The 27,775-nt window shown below is 39.2% G+C and overlaps 3 protein-coding genes across 9 annotated transcripts in view; 2 read left to right on the top strand and 1 right to left on the bottom strand.

The window, feature by feature from the left end:
- The first annotated feature begins 85 nt into the window (after positions 1-85).
- LOC127807021 (transcription factor FER-LIKE IRON DEFICIENCY-INDUCED TRANSCRIPTION FACTOR-like) lies at positions 86-5,574 on the top strand. 5 transcript variants are annotated; one of them, XR_008024591.1, is made up of 6 exons: positions 86-605; positions 717-917; positions 1,016-1,189; positions 1,290-1,470; positions 1,543-1,601; positions 2,718-3,511. XR_008024591.1 is itself a non-coding variant. In XM_052344686.1 (4 exons), the coding sequence occupies exons 1-4, from the start codon at positions 135-137 to the stop codon at positions 1,392-1,394; spliced, it is 951 nt and encodes a 316-aa protein (XP_052200646.1). In that variant the 5' UTR covers positions 86-134; the 3' UTR covers positions 1,395-3,511. The 5 variants fall into 5 exon arrangements, 1 of the variants encoding a protein (XP_052200646.1); XR_008024579.1 differs by adding an exon at positions 5,445-5,574 and having other exon boundaries at positions 1,290-2,935; XR_008024585.1 differs by having other exon boundaries at positions 1,290-1,601.
- Positions 5,575-5,690: 116 nt separating this feature from the next.
- LOC127807013 (transcription factor FER-LIKE IRON DEFICIENCY-INDUCED TRANSCRIPTION FACTOR-like) lies at positions 5,691-7,245 on the top strand. The gene is made up of 4 exons (XM_052344678.1): positions 5,691-6,195; positions 6,308-6,508; positions 6,607-6,780; positions 6,890-7,245. The coding sequence occupies exons 1-4, from the start codon at positions 5,725-5,727 to the stop codon at positions 6,992-6,994; spliced, it is 951 nt and encodes a 316-aa protein (XP_052200638.1). The 5' UTR covers positions 5,691-5,724; the 3' UTR covers positions 6,995-7,245.
- A 2,280-nt stretch (positions 7,246-9,525) lies between these two features.
- The window catches only part of LOC127806966 (uncharacterized), a 31,751-nt gene continuing 13,501 nt past the window's right edge, over positions 9,526-27,775 (bottom strand). For 2 of the 3 annotated variants that reach the window (XM_052344611.1, XM_052344623.1), the window contains exons 3-7: positions 13,790-13,843; positions 12,645-12,992; positions 10,610-10,707; positions 10,462-10,518; positions 9,526-10,043 (exon numbers count right to left, since the gene is read on the bottom strand). In XM_052344611.1, the coding sequence (XP_052200571.1) occupies positions 12,744-12,992; positions 13,790-13,843 (303 nt within the window). In that variant the 3' untranslated portion in view covers positions 9,526-10,043; positions 10,462-10,518; positions 10,610-10,707; positions 12,645-12,743. Of the gene's footprint in view, positions 10,044-10,461; positions 10,531-10,609; positions 10,708-12,644; positions 12,993-13,789; positions 13,844-27,775 lie in introns of all 3 variants that reach the window. The other variant, XM_052344616.1, reaches the window with a different exon arrangement.

Here is a 27,775-nt window from a genome sequence, read left to right as displayed (position 1 = left end):
TCCTTCCAGTATGATTCTGTTCACATTTAGAATGAAATTACTAATTTCCTGAGCCAAATGATATACAAGAAGAAAGCCTCAGAAACCAATCTCCTCATCATCAGCCGAGAGATATCCCACTGAGATTACAATTGATGGATTCATTTGGCAACCAAGTAGTGTTCAGCTCACACTCACAGTACTTCATGGATGGAACCAACTTTGATCAACAATTCAATGAGCTCATCAGAGGTGAAGCCACCGATGATCCCATTTTCAAGTTTTGTCCTAACTATGAGTGTGAGCACATTGCTGGCTGCTTGGATGCCAACAACCGCTTTGAGCCAACAATGCTAGCAGATCATTACCTATTTGATGATTTCAGTCCTCTTCCAGCCATGTCCAATGCAAATCCTGAGCCTAACACAATATTGGCAGCCGATGCCAAGAATGGGGAGGAGGAGAATGATATTGGAGAGGACTCCTCTGCGACCACCACGGCTTCTTCTAAATCTACAAAGAAGAGGACCGACAGGTCCAGAACTTTGATCTCGGAGAGGAGGAGGAGAGGCGGGATGAAGGACAAGCTCTACGCATTGCGTGCCTTAGTTCCTAACATAACCAAGGTGTGTTCCTGATTTTTTTTTTTTTCTCTTGGTCCAAAACCTAGTGATCCGCAGGCTGAGAAAGGCATTTTGATGGGGTTTGAGTGATCTGAAATGGGGTTGCTTCTGCAGATGGACAAGGCCTCCATTGTTGGAGATGCAGTGTTTCATGTGCAGGAGCTGCAAATGCAGGCTCACAAGTTGAGAGCTGAGATTGCTGAGCTTGAATCTTCGTTGGCGGGAGGGGACAGACACCAACGAAGCATAGTCCAAAACCGAAACCACAGCCAACTTCCTAACAGCAGCTATCCAGCCTGCAAGCACATAACGCAGGTTTAACAAATAGAAGCCATTTCTAGCAATGTTGATAACATGTTCTGCCCTCGAAGACAATGTATTTCCAAAATGCTAATCAAAGAGAGTGAATGCAGATGGACATATGCCAGGTTGAAGAAAGAGGATTTTACGTAAGGATAGAGTGCATCCGAGGCCTAGGGGCAGCGGTTTCACTCTACAAGGCTCTAGAGTCCCTTGGTAGATACAATGTTCAGAGCTCCAACTTGGCTACCCAATCTGGGAGATTCATCTTGACATTTACATCGAAGGCAAGCTCTCAACCATCTTTCATGTCAATTGATGATAATCAGTCTTTTCTAACTAACTTAGCTTTGTAACTTACTGTACTCTTTGCGTGAATGGAAACAGGTTAGAGAGAGTGAGCCAGACCTGAACCTGCCAACTCTGAAGCTTTGGGTGACAGGGGCTCTGTTGAACCAAGGATTCGAGTTTCCTACACAGCCATCTACCTGAAATCTCTCTTCCCCCCCACCCTCTGTTTCATAATTCCTAATAAGCACCGCCTCTTCGTGTTCATTGGCATGCAAAGGTTTTTAGCAACTAGAGTCGATAAATCAAAAAATACCAAACACTGACATCTCACAGTGTCGTGTTGCTGCAGATTTGGATAATAAAAACACAACAAAATTTTCCAGTTCGTGGCCTCCATAAACAGTTGCGGTAATGTAACTAGTGAATATTAGATACTAAATGAGTTTAAACAATAGAGATACTGTCAACACCTGCCAGCCAATTATTGCAAAACAATAATTTTGGTAAAAGTTAAAGAAACTCTATCTTCGAATACATCTAGTCCTAACAAAAAAGAAAATTTATGAGACGAGGAGTTCTGCAAACATCATTTTTGTAAAAGCGCCATCATGAAGATAAGATTTAAATATCAAATATTAAGAGGGGTAGGAATATGTAAAGTTTTTATTGAATCATGTCAAAGCTCCAAATATTAAGGAGTCCACTGCACGAAAAGTTAATCCTTCTGCGGAATAACATGATCTAAACGTATGGAATGCTCATTTAATGCCTACTGCATTTCCTAGTTCACTAGTGCAGGGCAATACAACATGCAACTGAGAGGAGTCAGGATTCACAGCTCCACCTCAAGCTTAAAAACTTTGCACAAGTTGTATAATGAGGGCATCATGTCTGATTTTGCACTTCCTATTGTGCAACAATAGATACTTCCAAGTTTCGAACATCTCGCATAATCTGGTGTAGGGTCAGATATTCGTCTCGGATAGAGATGGTTTTGGGTCTAACTGGAGTGGATCCAGTTCTATATTTTGGTCATGGAGGTTTTCAGTCCAAGGATTTTGATTTCTCAGTCTTCTAGAGGTTTGACTGATCAAGAGGATCCCCATACCCTCTTCCGTTTATTTTGGTCATGCACTCATGGAGGCCTTTTGCCTTTTGTTATGTCTTGAAGAACAAGGATGGATTAAGGGTTTTGAGGTTGGTAGTGGTCCTAGTGGAGCAGGATTTAATTTAAAGATTTCTCACTTCTTTTTGTGGGGCTTCAGTTAGGGCAGCTGAGAACTCTTAGGCTTGCTGTTTGGGGAGACCTTTAATTCAAAGGCTATCTGGAACAGGGTAGTTGAAAAGTTAGGAGAAAGGTTAGCCATGTGGGAGGGGCAAAACATCTCTAAAGGGGTTAAACCTGCCTTCTTAAGAAAGAGCATTTTGCCTAAATATTCCCACCTATGTCTTATATTCTTGTGTCTTTTATACATTTAATGAGCATGATTTTTACTTGATTTGATTCTATATGTGGTTATGTAGATGTGAAGCATGTGTTGAAGATATTTGGGCAAAAAAAATAATTCTAACGCATGATTGGAGCTGAACCTGGCATGGAAGGCATGGATGGACATCTATTAGGGGTCGACGTTGAGGAAAAGGTAAAGCATCGGAAGGAGGACGTCATTGGTGAAATATTAGAAATCAAGGAGAAATGGCTCACGGCGCTGTTGCGCAAAGCATTGCGTGGTAGGGTTGTGGTAAGAATTCATTTCTATGGCTCACGGCGCTGTCGCGTAAAGTATTGTGTGGTAGGGTCGTGGTAAGAATTTCTTTTAGTGGCTCACGATATTATCACTCAAAGCATATCGTGGTAAGGTAGTGGCTGCTTAAACTTTCTGTGAATCATGACCTTATCACGGAAAGCATTTTGTGGTAAGGCCATGGTTGAAAAAGTGTTATGTGACTCACAGTCCTGCTGCGGCAAGCATTCTGTGGTAAGGCACAAAACTTCGCAAAAAACTGTTTTATTCCAAATCAAGTGGGGATGGACTCCTTTAAGGTGTACGACTTTGATGACCTAAAAAACACTATATAAAGACTGATTCTTAGAAGATTTGAGAGTTTTTGGAAGGAGAGAAGAAGGCAAGTCAAGGAAGAATAATGAGATTTTCTTGAAAAACTTCAGTTTTGGTTGTATTTTTCTATTCTTTCTTCTCTTCCACATCATGAACTCCGTTTTTATTATTCTTTCATTGGTTGAAACTATGTTACGTTAAGTACTTTGTGGCTAGGGTGATTGATGAAACCTAGTTCAATGATGGTTTAATTAAAAGTATTCGAGTTTTATCATATTCTTGTCTTTTGGGTTGTTCATTTGTTATGCACTAATTCCATTTTGATGCTTGGTCTCCATTAGAACATGTTTGTGATTTATATTGCTTTCGAGAAATTCAATATAGATTAGCACTTGGTAATAAACAACATAAGGTTCGACAATAGGTAGATATATCGTTATGCCTTCTGAAATCTTATTTAAATGAGCATTGTGGATAAAGACATGTTTGTAATTTGTGAATTAATTAGAGATAATTAATCTCATACGCAAACATAGATTCGATTGACCATCGAGAGAGGCTTTTAATTAACTTAAGATCATCGATTTTCAGCTCAAAGCAAGAATTATAAAACCTGATCACTGAAAGATTAAATTAATTGAAAAACTATGGTGGATTCATGAACCCTAGTGTATTAAATTTTTGCATTTAAAAATCAAAATAATAGTTATCATGAGTAATTTCTTTATTGTACGTGGCTTGTTAAAGTTGATAGTGGTTAAAAGTGGAGATCAAAATCTAATTCTTGTGAAAACGATACTTTATTCATCATTATATTACTTGTTACGATTATGTTCACTTGTCAGAAAAAATATGCGAACAGAGTCTTCAGCAATGATGGATGTAATCTTGCTCGAAAAGAAACAGATTATTAAGAAAGTGGAATGTTTTGTGTTTGCGCGGTTTTGGTTTTAATTTTTGGGTTTGGTTGTTTTGAGGGTTTTATTACTTGTTAGTTTAATTTTAACGAGATTAGAGTGATAGGATCAAAGACTGTTGTTGTGTTCAATAATGCGTTGTCTTTATGGTGGGGGTAATAACTACATCAAGTGAGACTTCAAGAGACTACGCCAAATATGGGCCATCCTCGGACCGGCCCGAGTCCAGTTCTATCAACAGCCTATCTAAATTACGTTCAAAGCAGCCTCATCTACGATGCTGTAAGCAATGCCTGGTCACACTCCTGGGGCTCCATAAACTCAGATATATATATGTAGAGTCAACTAGTTGACTCCCAATCAGTGCACAGAAGGCACGTGCTAGCCCGTGGTGTGGCAATCATAAAAAGAGTCTGCAATGGTCTCCCTAATGGTGGCACGTGTCACCATGAACAGATTGATGATCACGCACACGCACATATTGCATGGTGCACATTTGATCAATTAACAAAAGCAAGAGCCAAACAATAATAATCAGCATTAGGAGGGCAGGGCTAGACGGCGATGATCATCCTCCCAAGTCCCATCCTAGCATTTGTTTTAATTTATATGCTCTGCTCCTCATGCCTCCACACATTTGCCAACAGAAACATCACATCAAAGGTCGGAAATGATGGATATTTTAATCAAAGACTTAAAAAAAAGAATTAGGGGGTGGCAAGCATCATCGTCTAGTCATCTTCTTCAGACTCCAATTTTGCACAAAATTAATTTGTTGACGTGTGCATGTTTTTTTCCTTTTTCAAAATAAATATGGATTACTAATAAAACTACAATGAATGATGCAAAGACCATCATTAAAAGTTAGATTAAGTCATTAACTTTTACGTAGATTACTAATATTTTTAAACTTTAAAGAGTCATTAATCAACGGAACAATATCCATATAAGCAGCATAAGCAATACCATTAGATCATAAAGGCTTACCATATATAATTATTCTCTTTATTTTACCAATATAATGTGTCCATTTTATGTTTATTCATTCATGTTTTCTTTCTCCTATATTTTTGTGATATATATTAAATAATTTTAAAATATTAAAAATTAAAAAATTTTGGGGCTTCTTCCGCTGTGTCTCACCAAAGAAGAAGAAAAAAAGGATTTGCTTTGCACCTTGTCATTTAAAGAACCATGTCGAGATGGTCTCTATAATCAACACCAGGAAGTTTGACTTTGTATTTGATGTATTTTTATTTCTTACTGGGAAATAGAAAGGAAAAGCGAAACTGGTTGAGGTGCAGTCCCAGTGCTAATCATGCAGCTGCATGGGAGTTTAATATAGACGGAAGTATATTAAGAGTTTAACACAGCAATCAGCCTCAAGGGGTCAACTCCTCCATGGTTCAAGTTCAACATTCCCTCCGGTATGATTCTGTTCACATTTAGAATGGAATAAACTAATTTCCTGATACAAATAATATACAAGAAGAAAGCACTATAAATCAATCTCATCAGCATCAGCCGAGAGATATCCCATTGAGATTACAATTAATGGATTCATTTGGCAACCAAGTAGTGTTCAGCTCACACTCACAGTACTTCATGGATGAAACCAACTTTGATCAGCACTTCGCTGAGCTCATCAGAGGTGAAGCCACTGATGATCCCACTGGCAAGTTTTGTCTTAACTATGAGTGTGAGCACATTGCTGGCTGCTTGGGTGCCAACAATCGCTTTGAGCCAACATTCCTAGCCGATCATTACCTATTTGATGATTTCAGTCCTCTTCCAGCCATGCCCAATGCAAATCCTGAGCTTAACACAATATTGGCAGCCGATGCCAAGAATGGGGAGGAGGAGAATGATATTGGGGAGTCGTCCTCTGCAACCACCACGACTTCTTCTAAATCTACAAAGAAGAGGACCGACAGGTCCAGAACTTTGATCTCGGAGAGGAGGAGGAGAGGCAGGATGAAGGAGAAGCTCTACTTGCTCCGTGCCTTAGTTCCTAATATAACCAAGGTGTGTTCCTGATTTTTTTTCTTTTTTTGTTGGTCCAAAAACTAGTGATCTGCAGGCTGAGAAGGGCATTTTGATGGGATTTGATTGATCTGAAATGGGGTTGCTTCTGCAGATGGACAAGGCCTCCATTGTTGGAGATGCAGTGTTACATGTGCAGGAGCTGCAAATGCAGGCTAACAAGTTGAGAGCTGAGATTGCTGAGCTTGAATCTTCATTGGCGGGAGGGGGCAGACACCAACAAAGCATAGTCCAAAACCGACACCACATCCAACTTTCAAACAGCAACTATCCAGTTTGCAAGCAAATAACGCAGGTGTAACAAATAGAAACCATTTCTAGCAATGTTGATAACATGTAATGCCATCGAAGACAATGTACTTCCAAAATGCTAATCAAAGAGAGTGAATGCAGATGGACATATGCCAAGTTGAAGAAAGAGGATTTTACGTGAGAATAGAGTGCGTCCGAGGCCTAGGGGCAGCGATTTCACTCTACAAGGCTCTAGAGTCCCTTGGTAGATACAGTGTTCAGAGCTCCAACTTGGCTACCAAAGCTGGGAGATTCATCTTGACATTTACATCAAAGGCAAGCTCTCAACCCCATCTTTCATATCAGTTGATGATAATCACAAAGTCTTTACTAACTTAGCTTTGTAACTTACTGTACTCAATTCACTTTGTGTGAATGGAAACAGGTTAGAGAGAGTGAGCCAGACCTGAACCTGCCAAATCTGAAGCTGTGGGTAGCAGGGGCTCTGTTGAACCAAGGATTCAAGTTTCAGACACAGCCATCTACCTGAAATCTCTTTGACCTTATCCCGACACACCCCCCCCCCCCCCCCCACCCACCCCACCCCACCCCGCGCGGGACCGGGGGCCGCCGCTGCCGCCTTTTGTTTCATAATTCCTAATTAGCACCGTGTCTCTGTGTTCATTGACACGCAAAGGTTTTCAGCAGCTAGAGTTGATAAATCAAAAAATATCAAACACTGACATGTTACAATGTTGTGTAGCTGCAGATTTGGATAATAAAATGCAACAAAATTTTCCAGTTCATGGCCCCCATACAGATTTGCAGAAATTGTTAAAATTATGTAACTAACGAACATTAGATACTAAATGATTTTAAATATTAGATACTGTCTACACCTGCCAGGTGCCAGCCAATTTTTCTAAAGCAATAATTTTGATAGAAGTTGAAGAAATTCAATCTTCCAATGCAGATGGTCCTAGCAAAAAAGCAGATTTATGAGATGACGAGTTTTCCATACATCAATTTGTAAAAGCACCATCATGAAGGTAAGATTTAAATATCAATTGTTAAGATGGGCAAGGATATGCAAGATTCATATTAACATATCTGAAAGAGGGCATTCACAATAATTTGGGTATTAAATCATCTCAAAGCTCCGAAAATTGAGAAACCCACTGCACCAAAAGTTAATCCTACTGTGCAATAACATGATCTAAACATATGGAATGTTCATTTAATGCCTACTGCATTTCCCAGTTCACTAGGGCAGACCAATACAACATGCAACCCAGAGGAGTCAGGATTAATAGCTCTGCCTTAACCTTAAAAATCTTGCACAAGTTGTATTATAAGGGCATCATGTCTGATTTTGCACATACTATTGAATAACAATAGGATACATTCAAACACCTCACATAATTATTATGGTGTAGGGTCAGTTATTCATCTTGGATAGAGATGGGTTTTGGGTTTGAGTGGAGGGAGTGAATCCAGTCCTGTATTTCAGTGGACAGATTTTTCAGTCCTCATTAACAGGGTTCCAAAAGGTTTTTTATTTTGGTCATGGAGATTTTCAGTCCTCTAGAGGTTTGACTCAAGGGGATCCCCAATCCCTCTCTGTTTATTTGGTCATGGAGGCATTAGTCTTTTGTTATGTCTTGAAGAACGAGGATGGGCGAAGGGTTTGAGGTTGGTATTGGTCCTAGTGGAGCAGGATTTAATTTAAAAATTTCTCACTTCCTGTGATTGATACTTTACTTTTTTTTTGTGGGGCTTCAGTTAGGGGAGTTGGGAACTCTTAGGGCAGCTTTACTTTTATTTATTTATTTATTTATTTATTTGAGGTAGCCTAGGGTCTCTGTGTCAATAATCTAGCTAAGCAAGATTATTTCAGTTGGGATGTGGATGGGTGCAGCAGGTTTAGCCTCCAACTTAGCCCTCCACTTGCCTAGGCTAGCTGTTTGGGGAGAACTTCAATTCAAAGGCTATTTGGAAGAAGGCAGTTGAAAGTTTGGAGAAAGGTTAGCCATGTAAAAGGGGCAATCCCTGGTAAACCTACCTTCTCAATAAAGGGCATTTTGCCTAATATTCCCACCTATATCCTTTCTTTGTTTTTGGTCCCTACCTCAAGGCTCAATTATCAAAAGATTCTAGAGGTTGCAGAGGGAGCTTTTGTGGGGTGGTTTGGATGATGAAGGTTTGGATAATGAGTTTAACTTCCACCTATTGAAGCGGCTGTAAGAGTGTATTCCTAAGAGGGGGGAGGTCTAGGGATTAGAAAGTTGAGATCTTCTTAACAAAGCGGGAGAGGCTTTGGAGGTTTGCAGTTGAACCAGAAAGTGTTTGGAAGATATAAATACGATAGTAATGTAGAAGGGTGGAGGACTTGTGGAATCTCTTCCCCTTATGGGGTGGTTTTTGGATGAGTACCTAGAGGGTTTGGGGTGAGTTAAGTCAGTTTGCCAATTTTAGGGTCCATTATGAAGGGGGAGATTCACTGTTTGTTCTTTTATGGTACCCTTTTTGAGAAAGGACATTTGGGCTTTCCTTGGACAGCCATGTGGAATACACATGCCCATCTCGGGGTTCCCTTCTTTGTGTTGGCAGCTGCCTTAGTCGTCATTTTAACTATTGATAATATGGAGGCATAAACAAGTAGTGCCGCATTGTTGGTGCTTTGTATAGGAGTAGAGACATTGGGAATCTTCTGGATTCTGCCAAACTAAGTGTTTTGAGTCCGTGGCTTCTTGGAAAAAGCAGTTCGTGCTCAAGAAAAAGAAAGCTAATTGGATGACTACACATAACTATATGCATTTGGCGGAACAGAAGTAGGAGGGGCTAGGTTTGCAGATTAATAGTAGTACAATCCTTTTTGCTTTCTTCTGTCTTAACAGTTTTGCATCTTAATTTCTAGCAGCAACCTCCAGTTTCCTGCTCTTTCTTTTGCACAGGCACACCTGCTTAAGGTACTTATCAATATAATAAATAAATTATATTTAATGTTTTGCTTGTACTTATCAATATAATAAATAAATTATGGAATTCTTTCACCATATTCTCCAAAAATGCAACTTCCAATAACGACACAAAAGGTGCTGTAAATAGTCATCAACTGATTCAATCTAGTGTATTGTTTGAGTTAGCCAAGCAGTCATAGCACGTTTACCAGGCCAATTACTATTGACCATGCCAAAAAATAAAAACATCTGAACAAAAAGGACATTGAAGTGTGAAAAGGCAAACAAGGAACACCAAAGAAGAATTCAGACAACAGATGAAAGATGTCCAGTGTGCCGGCAAACTAGCCTTATAATTGCCACAGCTAGGCATCTTCTTTGGGATGTCATGCAGGCAGCATTCCTTCATGAGGCTGTTTGCATCTGCTGATTAATTGATGTCCTTCAATAAATGAACATCCCCTCACAATGCAACAGATCTCGTGTAACAGCGAGATAAGAACCATTGAAGCAGTTGTGTGGAAGTGCTTTCTATGAAGCCTATTGCAAATAGCCTCCTAGACATACTCTGAGAGACGTGCCTCAACAGCCCGGTCTTTTTCAGTATACTGCAGCCAAAGTGGCATTTCATCCAGGCTCCTGTAGTTTCATCAACAGAAAGATGGCAGCGCAAAGGGGGACAATTAGGTCATATGATTTTAATATTCAAAAAGCAAACAAAGACAAAATAAAACCACAATAAGAAAAAGGAAAACGGTCTTTCAGGTAATGGACTCTTTAAAGCGAGAACATGCAACACAAAATAAAGCGAGAACACTTCTGCTATCTCATAAAGCAAAGGAAAAGGTCATTCCCAGTGAATTATAGTTTGCATCTTGCTTAACGTCAGGATGCTGCATTATCAATGGAAGTCATTATTATCATTAACGGCATAATTCTATCTGCTGCATACATAACCCATAGAACTGAACTCTGCTGCATCGCAATCAATTAAGATTTAGAAAGCATACATTTGCAAACAGGATGAGGAGAAGATGGAAGAAGTCAGAACTCTTACCTTGAAGCTAGGATGTTCTCCATCTTGGCACCAGCCACCTAGATTTCCCATTGATAACTGTATGACAAGCTGCTGCAGATGAGATGTACTTCCAATTGATAGATGATATTTTAATTCTAAAGAAACTAAGCAAACTGCATTTTAATACCTCGTGAGACTGAACATTACATATTTCTCCTTATCTTCTGACTGCAGTTCACCAATTCCCAAATAGCAACAAATGGTTGACACATGAAAATCCATATCCTGCATATAGTTGCCATTAAACCAAGATTAAAAAACCACCAAATCAACAAGGAAACATTCAATGCGAATGCAGATTAATAACAAAGCAAAGGACACAATAATATCATCCATCACAACAGATCAACACAGTACAAAAGATAAGTAATCCACTATAAGAAACCATCATGATTTTAAGATAATGATTTACATTACTTGTCGAAAAAATAAAAAATCATGATGTTAGCACAGACATAGTTGAGTGCTAGTAGCAAAATAGCTTGCACATTCATGTACGCCAAAGTGATAAATGAACACAGCCAAACAAGATGTTAACCTAGCTACCTATCCACCATTAACTGACCCTTGTTCCATGAGAACTCAGCAATGGCTGCATAAACAGGGCCGGAACCTAAGGCCACCCCTTTAAGTCTTACTAGATACCAGGACAAGGCATCATTCTCTCACCCAATAGGTTTGAGTTGTCTAGAATAATCCCTCTTCTGACAGCAGTATGTTCCATAAAAGCAAAAGATGCCAAAGCAAGGTTCAGGACTCTGCTACAGCACCATCAATCTTAATAGACTGAAATTTACCTAGTTCACAAGTTAGAGCTGGGAAACTTGAACTTCAGTATCAATGCAGAATCGCCCACTCAGGAAACACAGCAATTAACACTAATGACAGTCATCCAGTCACTGAATTGTTACAACATCCAGACATGGGCTTAAGAATGTCTATCAAACAATGTTCAGAGCTGCATGATAGGAGATGGGCTTAGGCTCATGCCTGCCTATCAAAAGAATTAAATAGGTTCCCACCGTGCATCTCATAAACTTAAATATCAACTAAACCTAATTCTGAAACATGCACCTACATAATGCCTGAATCATGGTTGATTGCAGTCCTCTTAAGCATATTTTAATAAATAACAATACCAGAAACTCCTAGAACACACATCAAATCAGTCAACTTAAACTATCTGTTACAACCCTCGGGTAGAACTCACTCTCAAAAGCTAGTTGTTAAGGGGAGGGTGCCCAAAAGGTTACAAATCCCACACCAGGAGCCTAAACTTCCAATGTGGGACAAGTTTCATACTCTGCAGTGGACCATAACATACCACCACACTCAGCAGCCCGACGCCCACGCCAGCAAGCTGTGCACTAGCCGCTGCTAGTCCCGGGTGAACACTGCATGTCGGCGTCACCTCCGTCGCCGCTCACTTGCACTGGGAGCCATGGGGCCGGCTCTGATACCATTGTTGATAGGAAACCCACTCAAATTCCAATTTCACTAACCAAATTAGTAGAAGAAGTCCAATTTACAGTGCTTAGTTCCAGAAAACTAACAAAAGATGGAAGAAGAACAGGAAAAAAAAAATGAAACAAAGGCCAATTCGAGAGGGCCTCCTCTCCCAGAATCTTCTTCAAATTCTTTCACACCCTCTCTCTTCTTTCCTCTCCCTTTTATATGGATTCCCCCGACGGTTACAACCACGTGAGGTTGTTATTCCTAACCGTCTCTGACAATTCTACCCCTATATTATTTTCCTCAATTGCCCCCTTGCCTCCTTTCTTACCCCTACGCTGATATGTGTGGTATATCGGTGCTCTATCACCATCATAATCACTCCCTACTAATTTGCAGTTAATTAGAAGATGAAACGTTTCCTGCCTTTCCAAATTTATCATAGTCAGCAAATACCCTTACATTGCCACCTTCATACATCACTCAAGCTCAGCCACTCTGAATGTCCTTGTACAGAAAATTAGCTAAAACCAACACAAAGATGAAACCCCACAGCCTATTAATCTGGTAAACAGTAAGACAGTTTCATTAAGAAAGATTGAAGCAAAGCAAGGAAACATGTAAGAGAAATTAAAGTAAGCAATTCAATGAGGTACATATTTATAAAAAATTCAGAACAGAAGTACCACATTTTAAAGCACCACACTAACCTGAAACTAGATGACTCACACAAAAACCTGCCTCCCAATCTCATTGCAGAACTACAAACAGTTTCCAAGTTTGGAGAATCCCTTGTTCTGCTATTTGAGTTATCCCTCATATGGACCAGTTGCCTTGGATATTACCTGCAATGCTGTGCCTTTAGCAATCCAGGCAGTCAGTTCAGGTTGGACTTCAAAGGGTTTAAGAGATTGCAGAAATCCATCCTCCAGTTGTACACCATAAATAAATGGGAGTCTAAGGGAAAGGAAACTATCTGGTGGCAAAATCACTGGACATCCAAACTTGAACTCCAATTTTTGTTCACGGCCAGGAACAGATGAAGGTAGGCATGATGTCTGCAAATAAAAGATCGCCTTCACTAAAGCAACAAGGAAGTAATGAATTCCAATAAATACAAAGAAAGAACAGTATGGTATACTACAAACAGATTACAGGCCAGTTGTCTACTGTCAATGGAAAAAGTGGGAAAGTGGATTTAATGTTGAATTGGGACCATAAGCTCAAATTACCAGAACCACAAAATTTTCCAAGTTCTCCTTCTGTTAGGGCCCCCTAGTAGATTGATTCAAGATTCGGTCCTCACTACTTTTGCACTAAATCTAATTCAGCAAACATCTTACATAGCTAAAATTTGGTGATATAATAAGAGTCTTGTTTAACAGACAAATTTTGACTAAGATCCAGCTGATCAACCAATGGTGCAGTTAATTTATCATTACAAAATACTAAGAGTTGTGTGTATCAAGTACAGTCTACAGAAACTCAGATTATCTAACCAAATTCCATAATTAATCCAAGTCACCAAGAAAACTACACATAGCTCTACACAAGCAAACACACAGCTAAAATTCAGAATGAAGAATGATGACTAGACATTATATCTTCACCACTGATCCAGTGAAAACTTTTCATGTGAAAATAAATTATGTAATTATGTGATATATCAGATTTTTTTGTTTCTTATTTATTGGTTTAGTCCTTCAAATATCGCAATAGCAAATGGTATTCACAAAGCCAAGACTAATAACTGGAACAAAACCAGTTTGATGTCAGCTAACTTTGTTTATTATTCTGGGCAATGACAAAATTACAAGTTATGCATGCATATTGTTGGCAGAGAACTCAAACGCACCTCAAAATGTATATCTGGACATGTTGCTAAAGTAACTGGAAAAGGAGGCGTGACCTACAGAGCAGAATGAACAAATTAGTACGTCATGTAAACTATAAACAACCAATAACTTGAATATGAAACTTTCATATGATAGCAAGCTTTAAGGATTTATTAATTGATAACTTCATTACTAAAGTTCCTAAAACCAGAACAGCCTGTAACACAGTGTCACTGAAGACAGTCATGTAAGGTTCTCAGCTGAAGTCAAATAAAAAATAAAAACAGATCATAGCAGTACAAAACATGAGATACTGATTTAGATGGTGTATGGGCTGTACAGCGTTTGACTGAAAGTCTATTACCATAAGCATAGGATTGCAGAAAGGACAATCATCTCATATGGCAATGGATACAAATGATGACATTTCAATAATTAAGTAAACAAATTGATCCTTTTCCAACAATAGTTGCAGGGATCTTTTTTCTAATTACCTCATCTGTCATGAAACTTGTAATACCAAATGAAGTGTTAAACACATGCCAATGCATTCAATTTTCTTTTCTTTTTTTTTTTCTCAGCAAAGTCAGTATTCAAGTTTCTAATGAAAACAAGCAACAGAAACCTTGACAAGGGACATCTATGGCCCAAGCTTTGTTGGATTTTCAAGTTCAATCCACGGGCCATTGGGACCTTCACTTGTTATATGCCATTGTTATAAACCTTGCTTTAAGCTTAATTTTTTACATTATTTATGGTTTCAGCTGGTTTTTGTAGGGTTGAGGAAGATTTAAATAAACTTCCTAGACACGGGCTGTAATGGTCACCATGGATCAAGGAATGATTCAAGTCTACGATCTTCACATATGTTTTTTATTTGGACAATTTGAAGAGTTTCTATGTGTTTTTGGAAATCCAAACTATTAGCTTAGCATATCTAACAACACTGTTTAGTACTTAACATGCTTCTTTGAGATTTTGAGATGAGAACAGACCCCAGGTGTGATGTCTAAGGCCTGTATGAACGACTTCTAAAACTATCTTCTTCTCCTCCTCCTTTGCATCTTTGACAATTTAAAGGCCAATCAGATCCGATTTGTTAATTTCTTTCAATAATTTAGTGTAAATGGGAAAAATTCCATTCCCCTTAGTGCACATGTCCAGAAACCTACATCCGATTCTTATCCAAAGTGCATTAACATAGAGGTCATCATCTCCTATCTGAAGCCTAAGTCAGTCTTATTCCTAATTCTCTAACCCAAGTGAACCTACAATACCATATATGTGTAGAATCGATGTTTCCAGCACCTGGAACAGCCTGCAAACATTTTCTTCCATGTCTAATTGAGCTATAACATTGTATCTTCCATATGCCATTGACTATAGATTTTGATCTGGCCTTCAACAGAGCCTCAAAAGGGAACACCAAGACCCCATTAACAAGCTAATCCAGTATCAGTTTCACGTGATGCTATAACAATGCTATGGAATTAACTTCTTAATTGAAAATGTAAGCAAAATAATATCACTTAGTTGATTAGTATTAAGTAGGCATATTTTTAATTCTCAATGACACCATATCAAATCATTCTGCCATCAGCAAACTTCTATGATAACCATCATCATAAATGCACCTTATCCTAACCAAGTTAGGGTCAGTGTAACACCAAATTTTTAGGAGGAGATAAATCCCAAGAGGAAATAGGAGTTCTGAAGCCATTGTAGATTAGGAAAATTTAATCAAAATTTCAAAGAAATTAGGAAGTGAGTTCAGATTTTAACTGTAGATTGAGAATGAGAGGGATTGTCATAGATGTGGAGGGATTTAGATTGGGCTGGAAGTCTGAATTGAGGATAAACTTGATCGAGTCTAGGATAAATAAGGAAAAATCAAAATGATATGTATATATATTATATTATATTATATTATAGGAAGAGAATTTGAGAAGGATAAACTTGATCAAGTCTGAATCGATTATTGAATATTATTGTGGTTCCCTTGATTAATTGATGTTTTATACATTGTGGAAATTGTTGGCTACACCAAGTGTGATTTTATCAGTGATACATGTTGCATAGGGAATATTGGTGAAACCTTGAAACTATTTTTGTATTATTATATGTATCAAATTCTCTATTTTGGATGTTGATCTATTATGTGGGATAACCTTCATTGGGTTGTAGGCTCACCACTCTCCTAACATATTTTTCAAGCAAGCAAGATTTGTGGGGTTAGACGTGGACTTGAACTAGAGGATTCACAAGTGGACTCAGGGCTAGTTTTTTGTTTTTCAGGCTATTTAGATTGTATAAACTCTAAGGATTTTAGTGGAATATTGTTTTAGTTATTTCAATTATGAATATTGGTATTTTCTTTGATAATAAATTGGACGAATGTTTAGGCGTCATGAACTTTAAGTCTTGGCTTAGGGTTTATAGCCAGTTACGCAACCCATAGAGGGAAGTGTGACAGTTGGTGGCACACCTTATATAATGTTAATTGACTTCTAAAAGTCACATTAACAAATACAAATCCATGCAAAATAATAATGTGACAAAATGTCATGATGGATGCACTTCCTGACACAACCCTCTAACGAGAGAATAAATGAGGTAAAGTCAATTGATAACCAAATGAGATCAACTTTTATGATAACCAAATAAGTAAATTCATGGAATCAAATTTTGTCTATAGTCTTCCAGAAGAAAGGAAAGAAATGTCTTTAAATACTGACTCAGTGGTGGTTGGAAATATAAAGAAGGCTCTTGTCAGGAGGGTATGCTCACTTGAAAAGGAAACTTGGGATTAGAAGGACCAGACAGCTATTAAAGATACCAAAATCAGAACACAGATGAGGCAAGTGGCAACACTTAAGTGGTCAGTACTTGGGGTGATCTTTCTGTTTCCAACACCTTCTATCTTCCCTGTGAGCTTAAGAACTAGGGAAGCTATGGTGTTAAGAGTAAAATTAGTGGCAAGAGTCCCAGTTTTGAATCGGGGTATGTAACAACCTGTATAATTTTCCTCAAATTATGGATGCCACAATGTGAGAATTATTAAGAATAACTGGATTGTTGTGGCATGGAATTATGAAATCAACCAGGAGTGAACAGCTGGACTGAAAGTCAACTGTGGAGTCAACTAAACCCAGGCATAGCCAACAGCCAATCAAGATCAACTGTAGAGGTCAAGGAGTGGACTAGGAACAATTGAGAAAGCTGAGGTTTAAACCTATGTATGACTATTTCATGATTGTATTCAGTTCGAGGGCTATGATGCAAGGCCAAAAATGATGTTACATATTTGGGGTTTCTATTTTAGTGTCTATAAATTTCCATATACTTAAGTATGGTCTAGTGTCCTTTATAGTTTATTGATGCATTGGATGAGGTTGTGACCAAAGCGGTGTGATGATGAAAGTACAAATTGAGCAATGAAAGCCATCCCCGACAACAGAGCATAAACATGCCTACGGAAAGTGAGTGAACCTCAATGTGTTAATGTCACAACCCAAAGGGCATAGGAGTAATTGTTCTATTGCATGTATTTTTCTTTGTTGTACCTTAGGCTGTTGTAGTATTGTGCTTTCAGTTTGTTACTAACTGAAGGGATGTAACAACCTATAAATAGGCTAAAGAAGTAGAGAATACCAACTTATGAATGAAATCTAAATTTTGTATCTCTCTCTCTCTCTCTTGTTTCTTTTGGATCCTCCCTTCATTCTTCTGAATTCTCCCTTCTCCTTCTAATTTCTCCCTCCCTTTCTATCCTCTCACTCCCGATTCCTTCCAAATTCCATTCTAAACCCTAGGTGCCCTAGGAGTGTGACATTTGGTATCAAAGCCGATCAATCCTTGGCTGTGATTCCCACAAACTCGTAGCAATTTGGTTCGAATTTTTGAAGGCAAATTCTGATGGCTCTAAACCGGTGGTTCTCGACTATTGATAGATGAGTGTGAGCAGCGTTTTTGACCCAATTCTACAGAATCAAAGGACATGTCATAACCAAGAGAGCAAAGCAACTCTTAGTTCGAAATTAAGGGGCAAAGCAGAGTCATGTGGTTTCTGGCGAATTCAATTAGCAAGTTTAGGCGAGTAGGGTAGGAGGGCTGGTCTGGAAGTAGTGGTTGAGCAATCACTGATCCACATCAATTCCAATCAGATCTAGGCAATCAGTGATCCAAGGGAATCAAGACCATCGGCAATCAATGTTGATATCAAAGTCAACAATTCGTTGCATGCCATTGGTGATGGCAAACATCAACGATCAGTGCAGTGGACGTGGCCGGCAATTCTCTGCATATTAAAGGTGAAATCAAGCAAGCCGCTGAAAGATGGCCAAAGGTACTAGGATGAAGCAGCTAGAAGCAAGGATGGAGGTGTTAGAATTTGGGATGTTGCAGACTCAAGAGGCAAGCTAGACCATACGGGAGAGTGTGCAACGGGATATTGCTGCAACTCGAGAGGATTTCGCTGCAACTCAAGAGAGTATGCAGAGGGAATTAGAGAAGCACAGGGAAACAATGGCTCAATATTGTCAGAGAACAGATAACATGATGTCGACAATATTGCCTCAATTTCATTTATCAGCAGATTTCCACCGAGGTCCATTTCCAATCCAATCACGGTGCAGAGACAAGGGTCAGAACATGCAAAGGGGATACTGAACCGTTTAAAATTACAATGAGACTGCATCAAGGTTCTGCACTAAGTTCATACTTATTTGCATTAGTAATGGATGAACTCACTAAACAAATTCAGACAGAGGTGACATGGTGTATGCTATTTGCAGATGACATAGTGTTGGTGAATGAAACAAAAGAAGGAGTGAACACTAAGCTTGAGTTGTGGAGAAACAATTTAGAATCTAGGGGATTTAAATTAAGTAGAAGGAAAACAAAATATATGGAATGTAAATTTAGTAAGAATGCAAGAGTGGAGGATGTTATAATAAAATTGGAAGACCAAATCATACAAAGAAAAGACCATTTTTCGATATTTGAGATCAGTGATTAAAAAAAATGGAGAAATTCACGAGGATGTCGCGCATAGAATTAAGGAAGATTGGCTAAAATGGAAAAATGCATCGGGAGTGTTATGTGATGGTAAAATCCCATTAAAACTAAAAGGAAAATTCTATAGAACAGCTATAAGACCAATTTTGTTGTATGGCTCAGAATGTTAGGCAGTCAAATACCAGTATGAGCAAAAGACGAGTGTAGCGGAGACGAGGATGCTAAGATGGATATGCGGCCATACAAGAAAAGATAAAATTAGAAATAAGGTTATTTGTAATAAGGTAGGAGTAGTGTCAATCGAGAAGAAGATGTGAGAAAGTAGACTAAGATGGTTTGGTCATGTGAGAAAAAAACCAAGAGACGCTCTTGTGATGAGAGTTAATGAAATGAAACAATTAGTCAAAAAAAGAGGTAGAGGCAGACCCAAGAAGACTTTGGGAGAGACATTAAAGTTTAATATGAAGTGTATGGGCCTAAATAAAGATATGAAAAAAGATAAAAATACATGGAAGTCTAGAATTCATGTAGCCGACCCTACAAGTGGGATAAAGACTGGATATGTTGTTGTTGTCCACTTCCAATCCAATCCTGCCTGGTGATGGAATTTTTCCTCAATTTTTTGTGTTGGAGTTTCCGCTGAGATCCATTTCTGATCCAATCTTGCATGATGATGAGATTCCTCCTCGAGCTTCAATTGAGGAATTACCTATTGTAGAGCCAACAATCCAGGTAAGAGGTTCTTCTCAAACCTCTCATTATACTCCCATGCCAAGATTGGAGATACCAATTTTTGAATAATCAAAACCGATATGGTGGATCCGCAAATGCGAGAGATTTTTTCAGCATTACAATATACTAGAAGGACAGAGGGTTAACCTTGCAGCAGCCTATCTCAACGATACGGCTGATTCGTGGTATCAAAATTGGAATACAACGAGGAGACGTGAGGCCAATTGGACTGAGTTCGTGGAGGATCTATGTGACCGGTTTGGAGAGAAGCCAATGACTGACTTGGTTGAAGAATTTAACAAGCTTTAGCAAGACGAATCTGTGATGGAGTATCAAATCCAATTCAAAGAACTAAGTATTTTAATGTTGAATTCTCAGCCTGCTTTAACATAGCAATACTTCGTTTCTAGCTTTATTAGTGGCCTTAAGGATGAACTAAGGCAAATTGTAAAAATGATGTAGCCTGTTATTGTTAAGTAGGTTGCTGAGACGGCAAGGCTACAGGAATCTCAACAGAAATTCGACTTCGTCCAATCAACAATTGGAAAGAAATCAAGTAAATGGGAATTCTAGGATTTATCCTAACCCAAATGTAGCTAAATCATCTACCATGGAGCAAAGAAGGAAGTTAGGTGTTGAAATCCTGAATGATTTGAAGGGGATTTGGAGGAGATAGTGGTAAGAGATTGAAATTGAGAGATCCAATATTTGGAATGTTTAGGCTGATTATTTGGTGCTGATTATTTGGGTGTAATTTTATGTTTCCATATTTGTTCTCTTTGTTCATGTTCAATAGGGACTAAGCATGTAAAGGGTAGTAAGACTTATGGAATAAAAGTCTAATTTGTTTTCCATATTCTCATTGTCTTCATGGTATCAGAGCCCAGGTCAATCTGAAAAACCCTAGCAAGCCATGGTCGCCAACCATGAGTCCCAGTCGATAACTCAGGTGGGAGAATCAGAGATAATCCCCTCCATGGGTTCGACCGGCGGGTTTGAAAATTCTTCAATTTGACTTACCGTAGAAAAGCTGAATGGGAAGAACTACCGCGAATGGGTCCAATCCATCAAACTGGTCATCGACGGCAAAGGCAAACTGGGCTTTCTTACTGGCGAGATCAAACAACCATCTTCCAAGGAGGTGGCGGTCTTCCAGAAATGGCAGTCTGAGAATTCCCTCATCACCTCCTACTTGATCAACTCCATGCGACCAGCAATTGGCAAAACATACATGTTCCTGCCGACAACAAAAGATCTGTGGGAAGTTGTTCGCGAAACCTACTCTGACGCCGAGAATGCCTCTCAAATCTTCGAGATAAAGACTCGGTTGTGGCATATGAAGCAGGGATAAAAGGAGGTAACAAAATACTACACGGAGATGCTGAGTTTATGGCAGGAGCTGGATCTCAGCTATGAAGAATCTTGGGAGTGCACGAGTGACAATGTGCGATTCAAGAAGAGGATGGAGAACGAGAGGGTGTACAAATTTCTAGCTGGGCTCAACAAAGAGCTCGACGGTGTGAGGAGCCGAGTCTTGGGTCGCCGGCCATTACCTTCCATTCAAGAGGTATTCTCCGAAATTATGCGTGAAGAAAGTAGGCGGAAGGTGATGATGGAGAAAATTGGATCTGGGCCTGAGGCTTCAGTCCTTGTGACCCATGGGCCTCCCACAGGATCTGAGCTGAGACAAAACAAAAGGCCACTTTGTGACCATTGCAAAAAAATCAGGCCATTCCAAAAATACCTGCTGGGTTTTACATGGCAAGCCTGCTGATTGGAAGCCCAGACAACCCAATAAATCTCATGGGTACCAGGCCTTGACTGAATAGCAAATAGAAACAACCCATCATACTCAGTCAGCCTCTATTGGGGGTTTTAACCCTGAGCAACTTGAGAAGTTATATGCTCTTTTTTCAACCTTTCAAGCCTCGAGTCAGTCTTCTACGCCTCCGCCATCGGGTTCCTTAGCCCATAAAGGTACTTTTTTTACTGCTCTTAGTACTACTTCGCACCATACTCCCTAGATTATTGATTCTGGCGCATCTGACCATATGACTGATACCCATCATTTATTTTTCACATATTCACCTTGTGCTAGTAACTTGAAAGTAAAAATTGCAGATGGTACTTTATCCCCAGTAGCTGGCAAGAGGAGTATCCGTATCTCTGAATTTATTACTTTGGAGTTTGTCCTACATGTTCCTAATCTGTCTTGCAATCTGTTGTCTGTTAGTCAGCTAACCAACCAATCTCATTGTTCAGCTACATTTTTGTCTTCCCATTGTGTCTTTCAAGATCTATCATCGGGGAAGACGATTGGCAATGCTAAGGAATGCGAGGGACTCTACTACTTTGATAACGCTCACATGAGTAAACAGTGTCATCCTTCTATTTGTAATTCTGCATCTAGTCCTAGGGATAGTGACCTTTTGTTATGGCACAAACGAATGGGTCATCCAAATTTTCAATATTTAAAATGTTTGTTTTCTTCACTTTGTTCGAATAAAACTCCTTTGGATTTACAATGTGAAGTATGTGAACTTGTAAAACATCCTCGCACTACTTTTCCTTCATGCCCTTATAAACCATCACTGCCTTTTACTCTGATTCACAGTAACCTTTGGGGGCCTTCCCGTGTTCCCAATAGGACCCACACAAAATGGTTTATTATCTTTATTGATGACTATTCTCGTCTCTGTTGGGTGTATTTACTACATGATAAATCTGAAGTTAGTTCTGTCTTCATGAACTTCTACACTATGATTTACACTCAATTTCACACAAAAATCCAAATTCTTCGTATTGATAATGGCACTGAGTACTTTAATCATTCTTTGGACCCCTATCTTCAAGACAAAGGTATTGTTTACCAGAGTTCTTGCGTTCACACCCCCCAACAAAATGGGGTTGCTGAACGGAAAAAACCGGCATATTCTTGAGGTAGCTCGTGGCCTATTGTTTACCTCTCACATGAAAAATAATTTTTGGGGTGATGCCATTCTGACCTCTGCATTCCTCATCAATCGAATGCCTAGTCGAATTCTCTCATTTGCAGCCTCTCTCCAAAAATTCTAGGAGATCTTCCCTAATTCTCAGCTCAGTTCATCTCTCCCACTTCGTGTTTTTGGGTCCACCGTGTTTGTCCACATTCACGCCTCTCAACGTACTAAGTTGGATCCGAGAGCCCTCAAATGTGTCTTCATTGGTTACTCCCCTACTCAGAAGGGTTACAAATGTTATGACCCTCTTTCACAGAAATTATGTGTTAGTCTGGATGTCACATTTTTTAAGCATACTCCTACTACTCGCTTCAGGGGGAGTCCTTGAGTGAAGCTTGATCCTTAGACATCGACTTCGATGTTGCGATCTTTGAGTCTACCCCTTACAATATACCCTCTCCTTCTTTGTCCAACGCAGAAGAAATCTTGAACTCAAGGGGAGATGTGGGAAACCAAACAAACAGGGAACCACTTGTCTACTCGAGGAAACCTAAATCAAAGCCCGATGAGACTCTCGCATTCGAAGCACCAAAAGAGTTTAAACCGGTGATAGCTCTGACTACTCATGAGCCAAAACCCAATCCTGACCAGGTAAAAAATCTTGATGACTTACCCATTGCTCTTAGAAAACAACCCCGTTCATGTACTCTCCATCTTATCTCAAAATTTGTATCTTACAATGCTATTTCTACAAAGTGTTGTGCTTTTACGTCTAACCTTGACAGAATCCAGATTCCTAAGAATATTCAAGAAGCCTTGGAGATTCCAAAATGGAGAGAAGTAGTGATGGAAGAAATAAGGGCATTAGAAAAAAATGGAACTTGGGAGGTAATGACGTTGCCAAGGGAGAAGAAACTAGTGGGTTGTAAGTGGGTGTTCACGGTGAAGTACAAGGCGGATGGCACAGTAGAGCGATACAAAGCCCCTCTAGTTGCAAAGGGGTTCACACAAACATATGGTATTGACTACACCAAGACATTTGCACCAATAACAAAGTTGAATACCATATGAATTCTCTTGTCCTTGGCAGCAAACTTGGACTGGCCACTCCATCAATTCGACATCAAGAATGCCTTTCTGAATGGTGAGCTAGAGGAAGAAGTATTCATGACACTACCACCGGGACTTTATAAGGAGGGAAAAAAAATCGGAGTACGTAGGTTGAAGAAATCTCTATATGGGCTCAAGCAATCACCAATAGTGTGGTTTGATAGATTTGCGAAGGTAATTAAGAATCAAGAATATCAACAGGGACAGTCAGATCATACTATGTTCTTCAAACAATCCAATGATGAAAGGAGAATCATTCTGATCGTGTATGTCAATGACATCATACTCACTAGAGATAACATAGGAGAGGTGGAGAGATTGAAGAAAGTCTTAGCCACAGAGTTTGAGATAAAAAACCTAGGCCAAATGCGATATTTTCTGTGAATGGAAGTTGTCAGATCCAAGAAGGGAATTAGTGTCTCTCAAAGAAAGTATGTTCTTGACCTTTTGACTGAGTCTGGTATGCTTGGTTGCAAGACAAGCAATACCCCAATAAAGGCAGGGAAAAGAATGGAAGACGTTGGAAAGCCTGTGGATAGAGAGAGATATCAGAGGCTAGTAGGTAGATTGATCTACCTATCTCACACTAGACCTGACATTGCTTTCGCTATAAGTGTTGTCAGTCAGCATATGCATTCACCTAGGGAGAGTCACCTAGAAGCAGTGTATAAGATTCTCAGATATCTGAAAGGCTCACCAGGGCGAGGTCTATTCTTTAAGAAAGGAGACAGTAAGAAGATAGAAATCTATACATATGCAGATTGGGCAGGCTCAGCAGAAGACAGAAAATCTACTACTGGCTACTGTACCTATGTTTGGGGAAATCTAGTAACATGGAGGAGTAAGAAGCAGAATGTGGTAGCCAGAAGTAGTGCTGAAGCTGAATTCAGAGCTGTTGCACAAGGGATGTGTGAAGGGTTATGGTTACAAAAGCTTTTGGAGGAACTACATATCACAGTAGAGTTCCTCGTCAAACTCTATTGCGACAACAAAGCTACTATCAGTATTTTCCATAATCCTGTTCAACACGACATGACTAAACATATAGAAGTTGACAGATATTTTATAAAAGAGAAAATTGAAAAAGGGACAATCTACATGACCTATATTCCTACTACAGAACAATTGGCAGATATATTCACTAAGGGGTTACAGAAGTCTAGCTTTGAAGAGTTTATCTGCAAGTTGAACATGATCAACATCTATGATCCAACTTGAGGGGGAGTATTGAAATCCTGAATGATTTGAAGGGGATTTGGAGGAGATTGTGATAAGAGATTGAGATTGAGAGATCCAATATTTGGAATGTTTAGGCTGATTATTTGGGTGTAATTTTATGTTTCCATATTTGTTCTCTTTGTTCATGTTAAATAGGGACTAAGCATGTAAAGGGTAGTAAGACTTATGGAATAAAAGTCTTATTCATTTTCCATATTCTCATCGTCTTCATTAGGATTATGTTATAAATGTGGAGATAAATACAGTCCCAGCCATCGATGTCAAAGACAACTAACTATGGGAGTAGAGGACAAAAACGGAGAAGAAGAACCAGCGGGAATTGGGTGACGAAGAAGGTACAATTTTTTTTTTTTTTGGGGGGGGGGGTGGGGAGGGGGGGGCGGGGAAGGATTGTCATGACCCTAAGGGCATAGGAGTAATTGTTCTATTGCATGTATTTTTCTTTGTTGTACCTTAGGCTGCCGCTGTTGTAGTATTGTGATTTCAATTTGTTATTAACTGAGGGGATGTAACAACCTATAAATAGGCTAAAGAAGTAGAGAATACCAGCTTATGAATGAAACCTGAATTATGTTTCTCTCTCTCGTTTCTTCTGAATTCTCCCTCCATTCTCCCTCCCTTTCTATTCTCTCACTCCAGATTCCTTCCAAATTCCATTCTGAGGTGAACCCTAGGAGTGTGACAGTTAATAAGGACTAAGAGAATTCATGAAAGGTTAGAATGAACTGAGAGTGAGAGAGAGAGAGAGAGACCAAACTAGAATTGTGGCAGTGTGTGACAATCGAGCAGATAAAGCAGATGTTGGGTTCACTACTCTGTCTGTAGAGTCTAGAATCCTATTTTCAAGGCCAACGATCGACTATTGGGTCAACTGAAGGAGTTTAGGCACTGAAAGAGACGCCTAAGAATGGTTCAGGTACTGAGGGATTATTGTATCATCAATTATGGGATTGTGACAGTCAACTGTAGGTTGACTATCCAAAAACAAAATGTCTGGATCATGGACTGGAAGCCGGTGAACTGATTGTTGGGTCAACTATCCAAGGCAATGTTGCTAAAATGTCAACTCTAAGATCTGACAGTCAAGTAAAACTGTCTTGAGCACTGAAACTTTAATAAAATTGAAGGAAATAATTATGGTTGAATTCAACTTAATGGGTTAAGCCTATCACCTTAATGCACCTTAAGGCCTATCACCTTAATGCACCTTAAGGCTTAAGCAAGTAAGATGGATCACTTGTCCATCCTTGTCCCAAGAACATGTTGATGGCTGCGAGGCAAGGAACACAGGTTCTTAGCTAGTTTTTTTTTTTTTTTTTTTCTGCTGTGCCATCATCTGTGGTAAATAATATCCAACCAAGTTATGAAAGTAAGATAAGAGGTTTTGGAAACAAACAATATCAGAATACGGCTTTGTTTGGGAGAGGGTTAGAAACAGAATGGAAATATGCAGAATAAAATGTAAAATATTTTGATGCAGTATGTTAAAGGAAAACAACAAACTAACAGCAAAAGGCTTCAATTTCAGGTTCAAATCATGGGAGCACCAGCTTGCATGCTAATTCTTCGGGCCACAACAGCCACCCTTTGGGTGGATTCTTACCCTGTCTATGTTGTGCAGATCAGTGTGCATGGATCTATAGGGGGACTAGTCGGGCAAAGCCCAAAACCCCATATGTTACCGACAAGAGAGAGAGGGGGGGGGGGATTAGAGTTCCTAGAAAACCTATGATAATTTCTGATTAAAATAAGACAACTGACTAAGAGACTCCCAACATAATATATATATACTAGGGCTTCAGCAGCCTAGAAATCCTAGTCCTTTGATTAAACTAATCTAGGCCTTCCAAATAACATAAAACATCAGGACATGCTATTAACATGACGACAAAGAAAAAAAAAAACTCTCTAAACTAATAGAAAACCAGAAAATTAAATAACATAATCATAAATAATTATGCTCCAGCATCATATTTTCTCCTCATTTGGAAGACTATGGGATGGAAAATAAAGTAAAATGTTTCTCCTTGTTTGGGAGAGCAATGAAATGGTTGGAATGGTTGGGATATTAAACAACAAATGACCATTAATACTCTCTTAATGAAAGATAAAAGTCTTACCAAGTCAAGGCCAAATTTGAACTTCTAAAAATCTATTGAGGTTAATACACAAAATTAAGTTTTCCATCCACACTCTCCCAGTTCGGAGGAGAAAAAATAGATCTTTGGAGGAAAATGGATGGAAAGTATTTCTATCCATTTCCATTCCATTACATTATCTCTCCCAAACGAGGGGAGCCCTCTTCCATCCATTTCCATTCCATTCTCTTAAGCACACTATAATGGATGATACCAATTTTAACAAAAATTTCACCCTGCATGCTAATAGAGATGAATTAATCAAATACTTATTTGATTATCAGGACAGGGGCATTGTCTTTGGTACTCAGTACTCCTCTAGAGGATAGCAAGGTTGAACCTAGTTGAAGGGAAGGGGGGGGGGGGGGGGGGTAAAAGGGATTGGGGGGGTTTGTCTTGATGTTAATGGGTGGTTAGCTTTTTATGAGGGTGAAGAGAAAGAAACAGGATGCCTATGAAGACCTGGAGAGTTTGGTTTTGCCATTTATACTCGTATTCCTGGCTAAGGATGGGTCTCTTCTCTGTTTGTCCTCATTATGCTATTTCTGAATGATTTACATTTTGTTTCTTAATTTCTAGTGGGAACTAAAGATTTCCTGCTCCTTTCTTTGTACAGGACCTACCCTCCTTAAGTGTTCTTTCATATAAGGTTCACTTAGTAAGGCCATTCTCATTTGTAAATTTAATTTACCAAAACACGCACGCACGCACGCACGCAAGCACACATGCACACATTCCTAACCTGCTACAAGTTTTGCACTTTAATCCCAAAGAATTATAATTTTATAAATAAACTAAAATAACTGCATTTAGCTTCAGATGCAAATTGCTT

This window comes from Diospyros lotus, chromosome 1 (assembly GCF_014633365.1).
Source record: "Diospyros lotus cultivar Yz01 chromosome 1, ASM1463336v1, whole genome shotgun sequence".
In the NCBI taxonomy this organism is placed as follows: domain Eukaryota; kingdom Viridiplantae; phylum Streptophyta; class Magnoliopsida; order Ericales; family Ebenaceae; genus Diospyros; species Diospyros lotus.
The sequence above is the reverse complement of the archived record's forward strand: the minus strand, read 5'-3'. Positions and strand labels throughout refer to the sequence as shown.

Coding starts and splice junctions, on each gene's coding strand:
- LOC127807021 (XM_052344686.1), top strand. CDS start 135: ATGGATTCATTTGGCAACCAAGTAGTGTTCAGCTCACACTCACAGTAC. Junction 918..1,015: donor CCTGCAAGCACATAACGCAG/GTTTAACAAATA, acceptor GAGTGAATGCAG/ATGGACATATGCCAGGTTGA. Junction 1,190..1,289: donor TCTTGACATTTACATCGAAG/GCAAGCTCTCAA, acceptor GAATGGAAACAG/GTTAGAGAGAGTGAGCCAGA.
- LOC127807013 (XM_052344678.1), top strand. CDS start 5,725: ATGGATTCATTTGGCAACCAAGTAGTGTTCAGCTCACACTCACAGTAC. Junction 6,196..6,307: donor TAGTTCCTAATATAACCAAG/GTGTGTTCCTGA, acceptor TTGCTTCTGCAG/ATGGACAAGGCCTCCATTGT. Junction 6,509..6,606: donor TTTGCAAGCAAATAACGCAG/GTGTAACAAATA, acceptor GAGTGAATGCAG/ATGGACATATGCCAAGTTGA.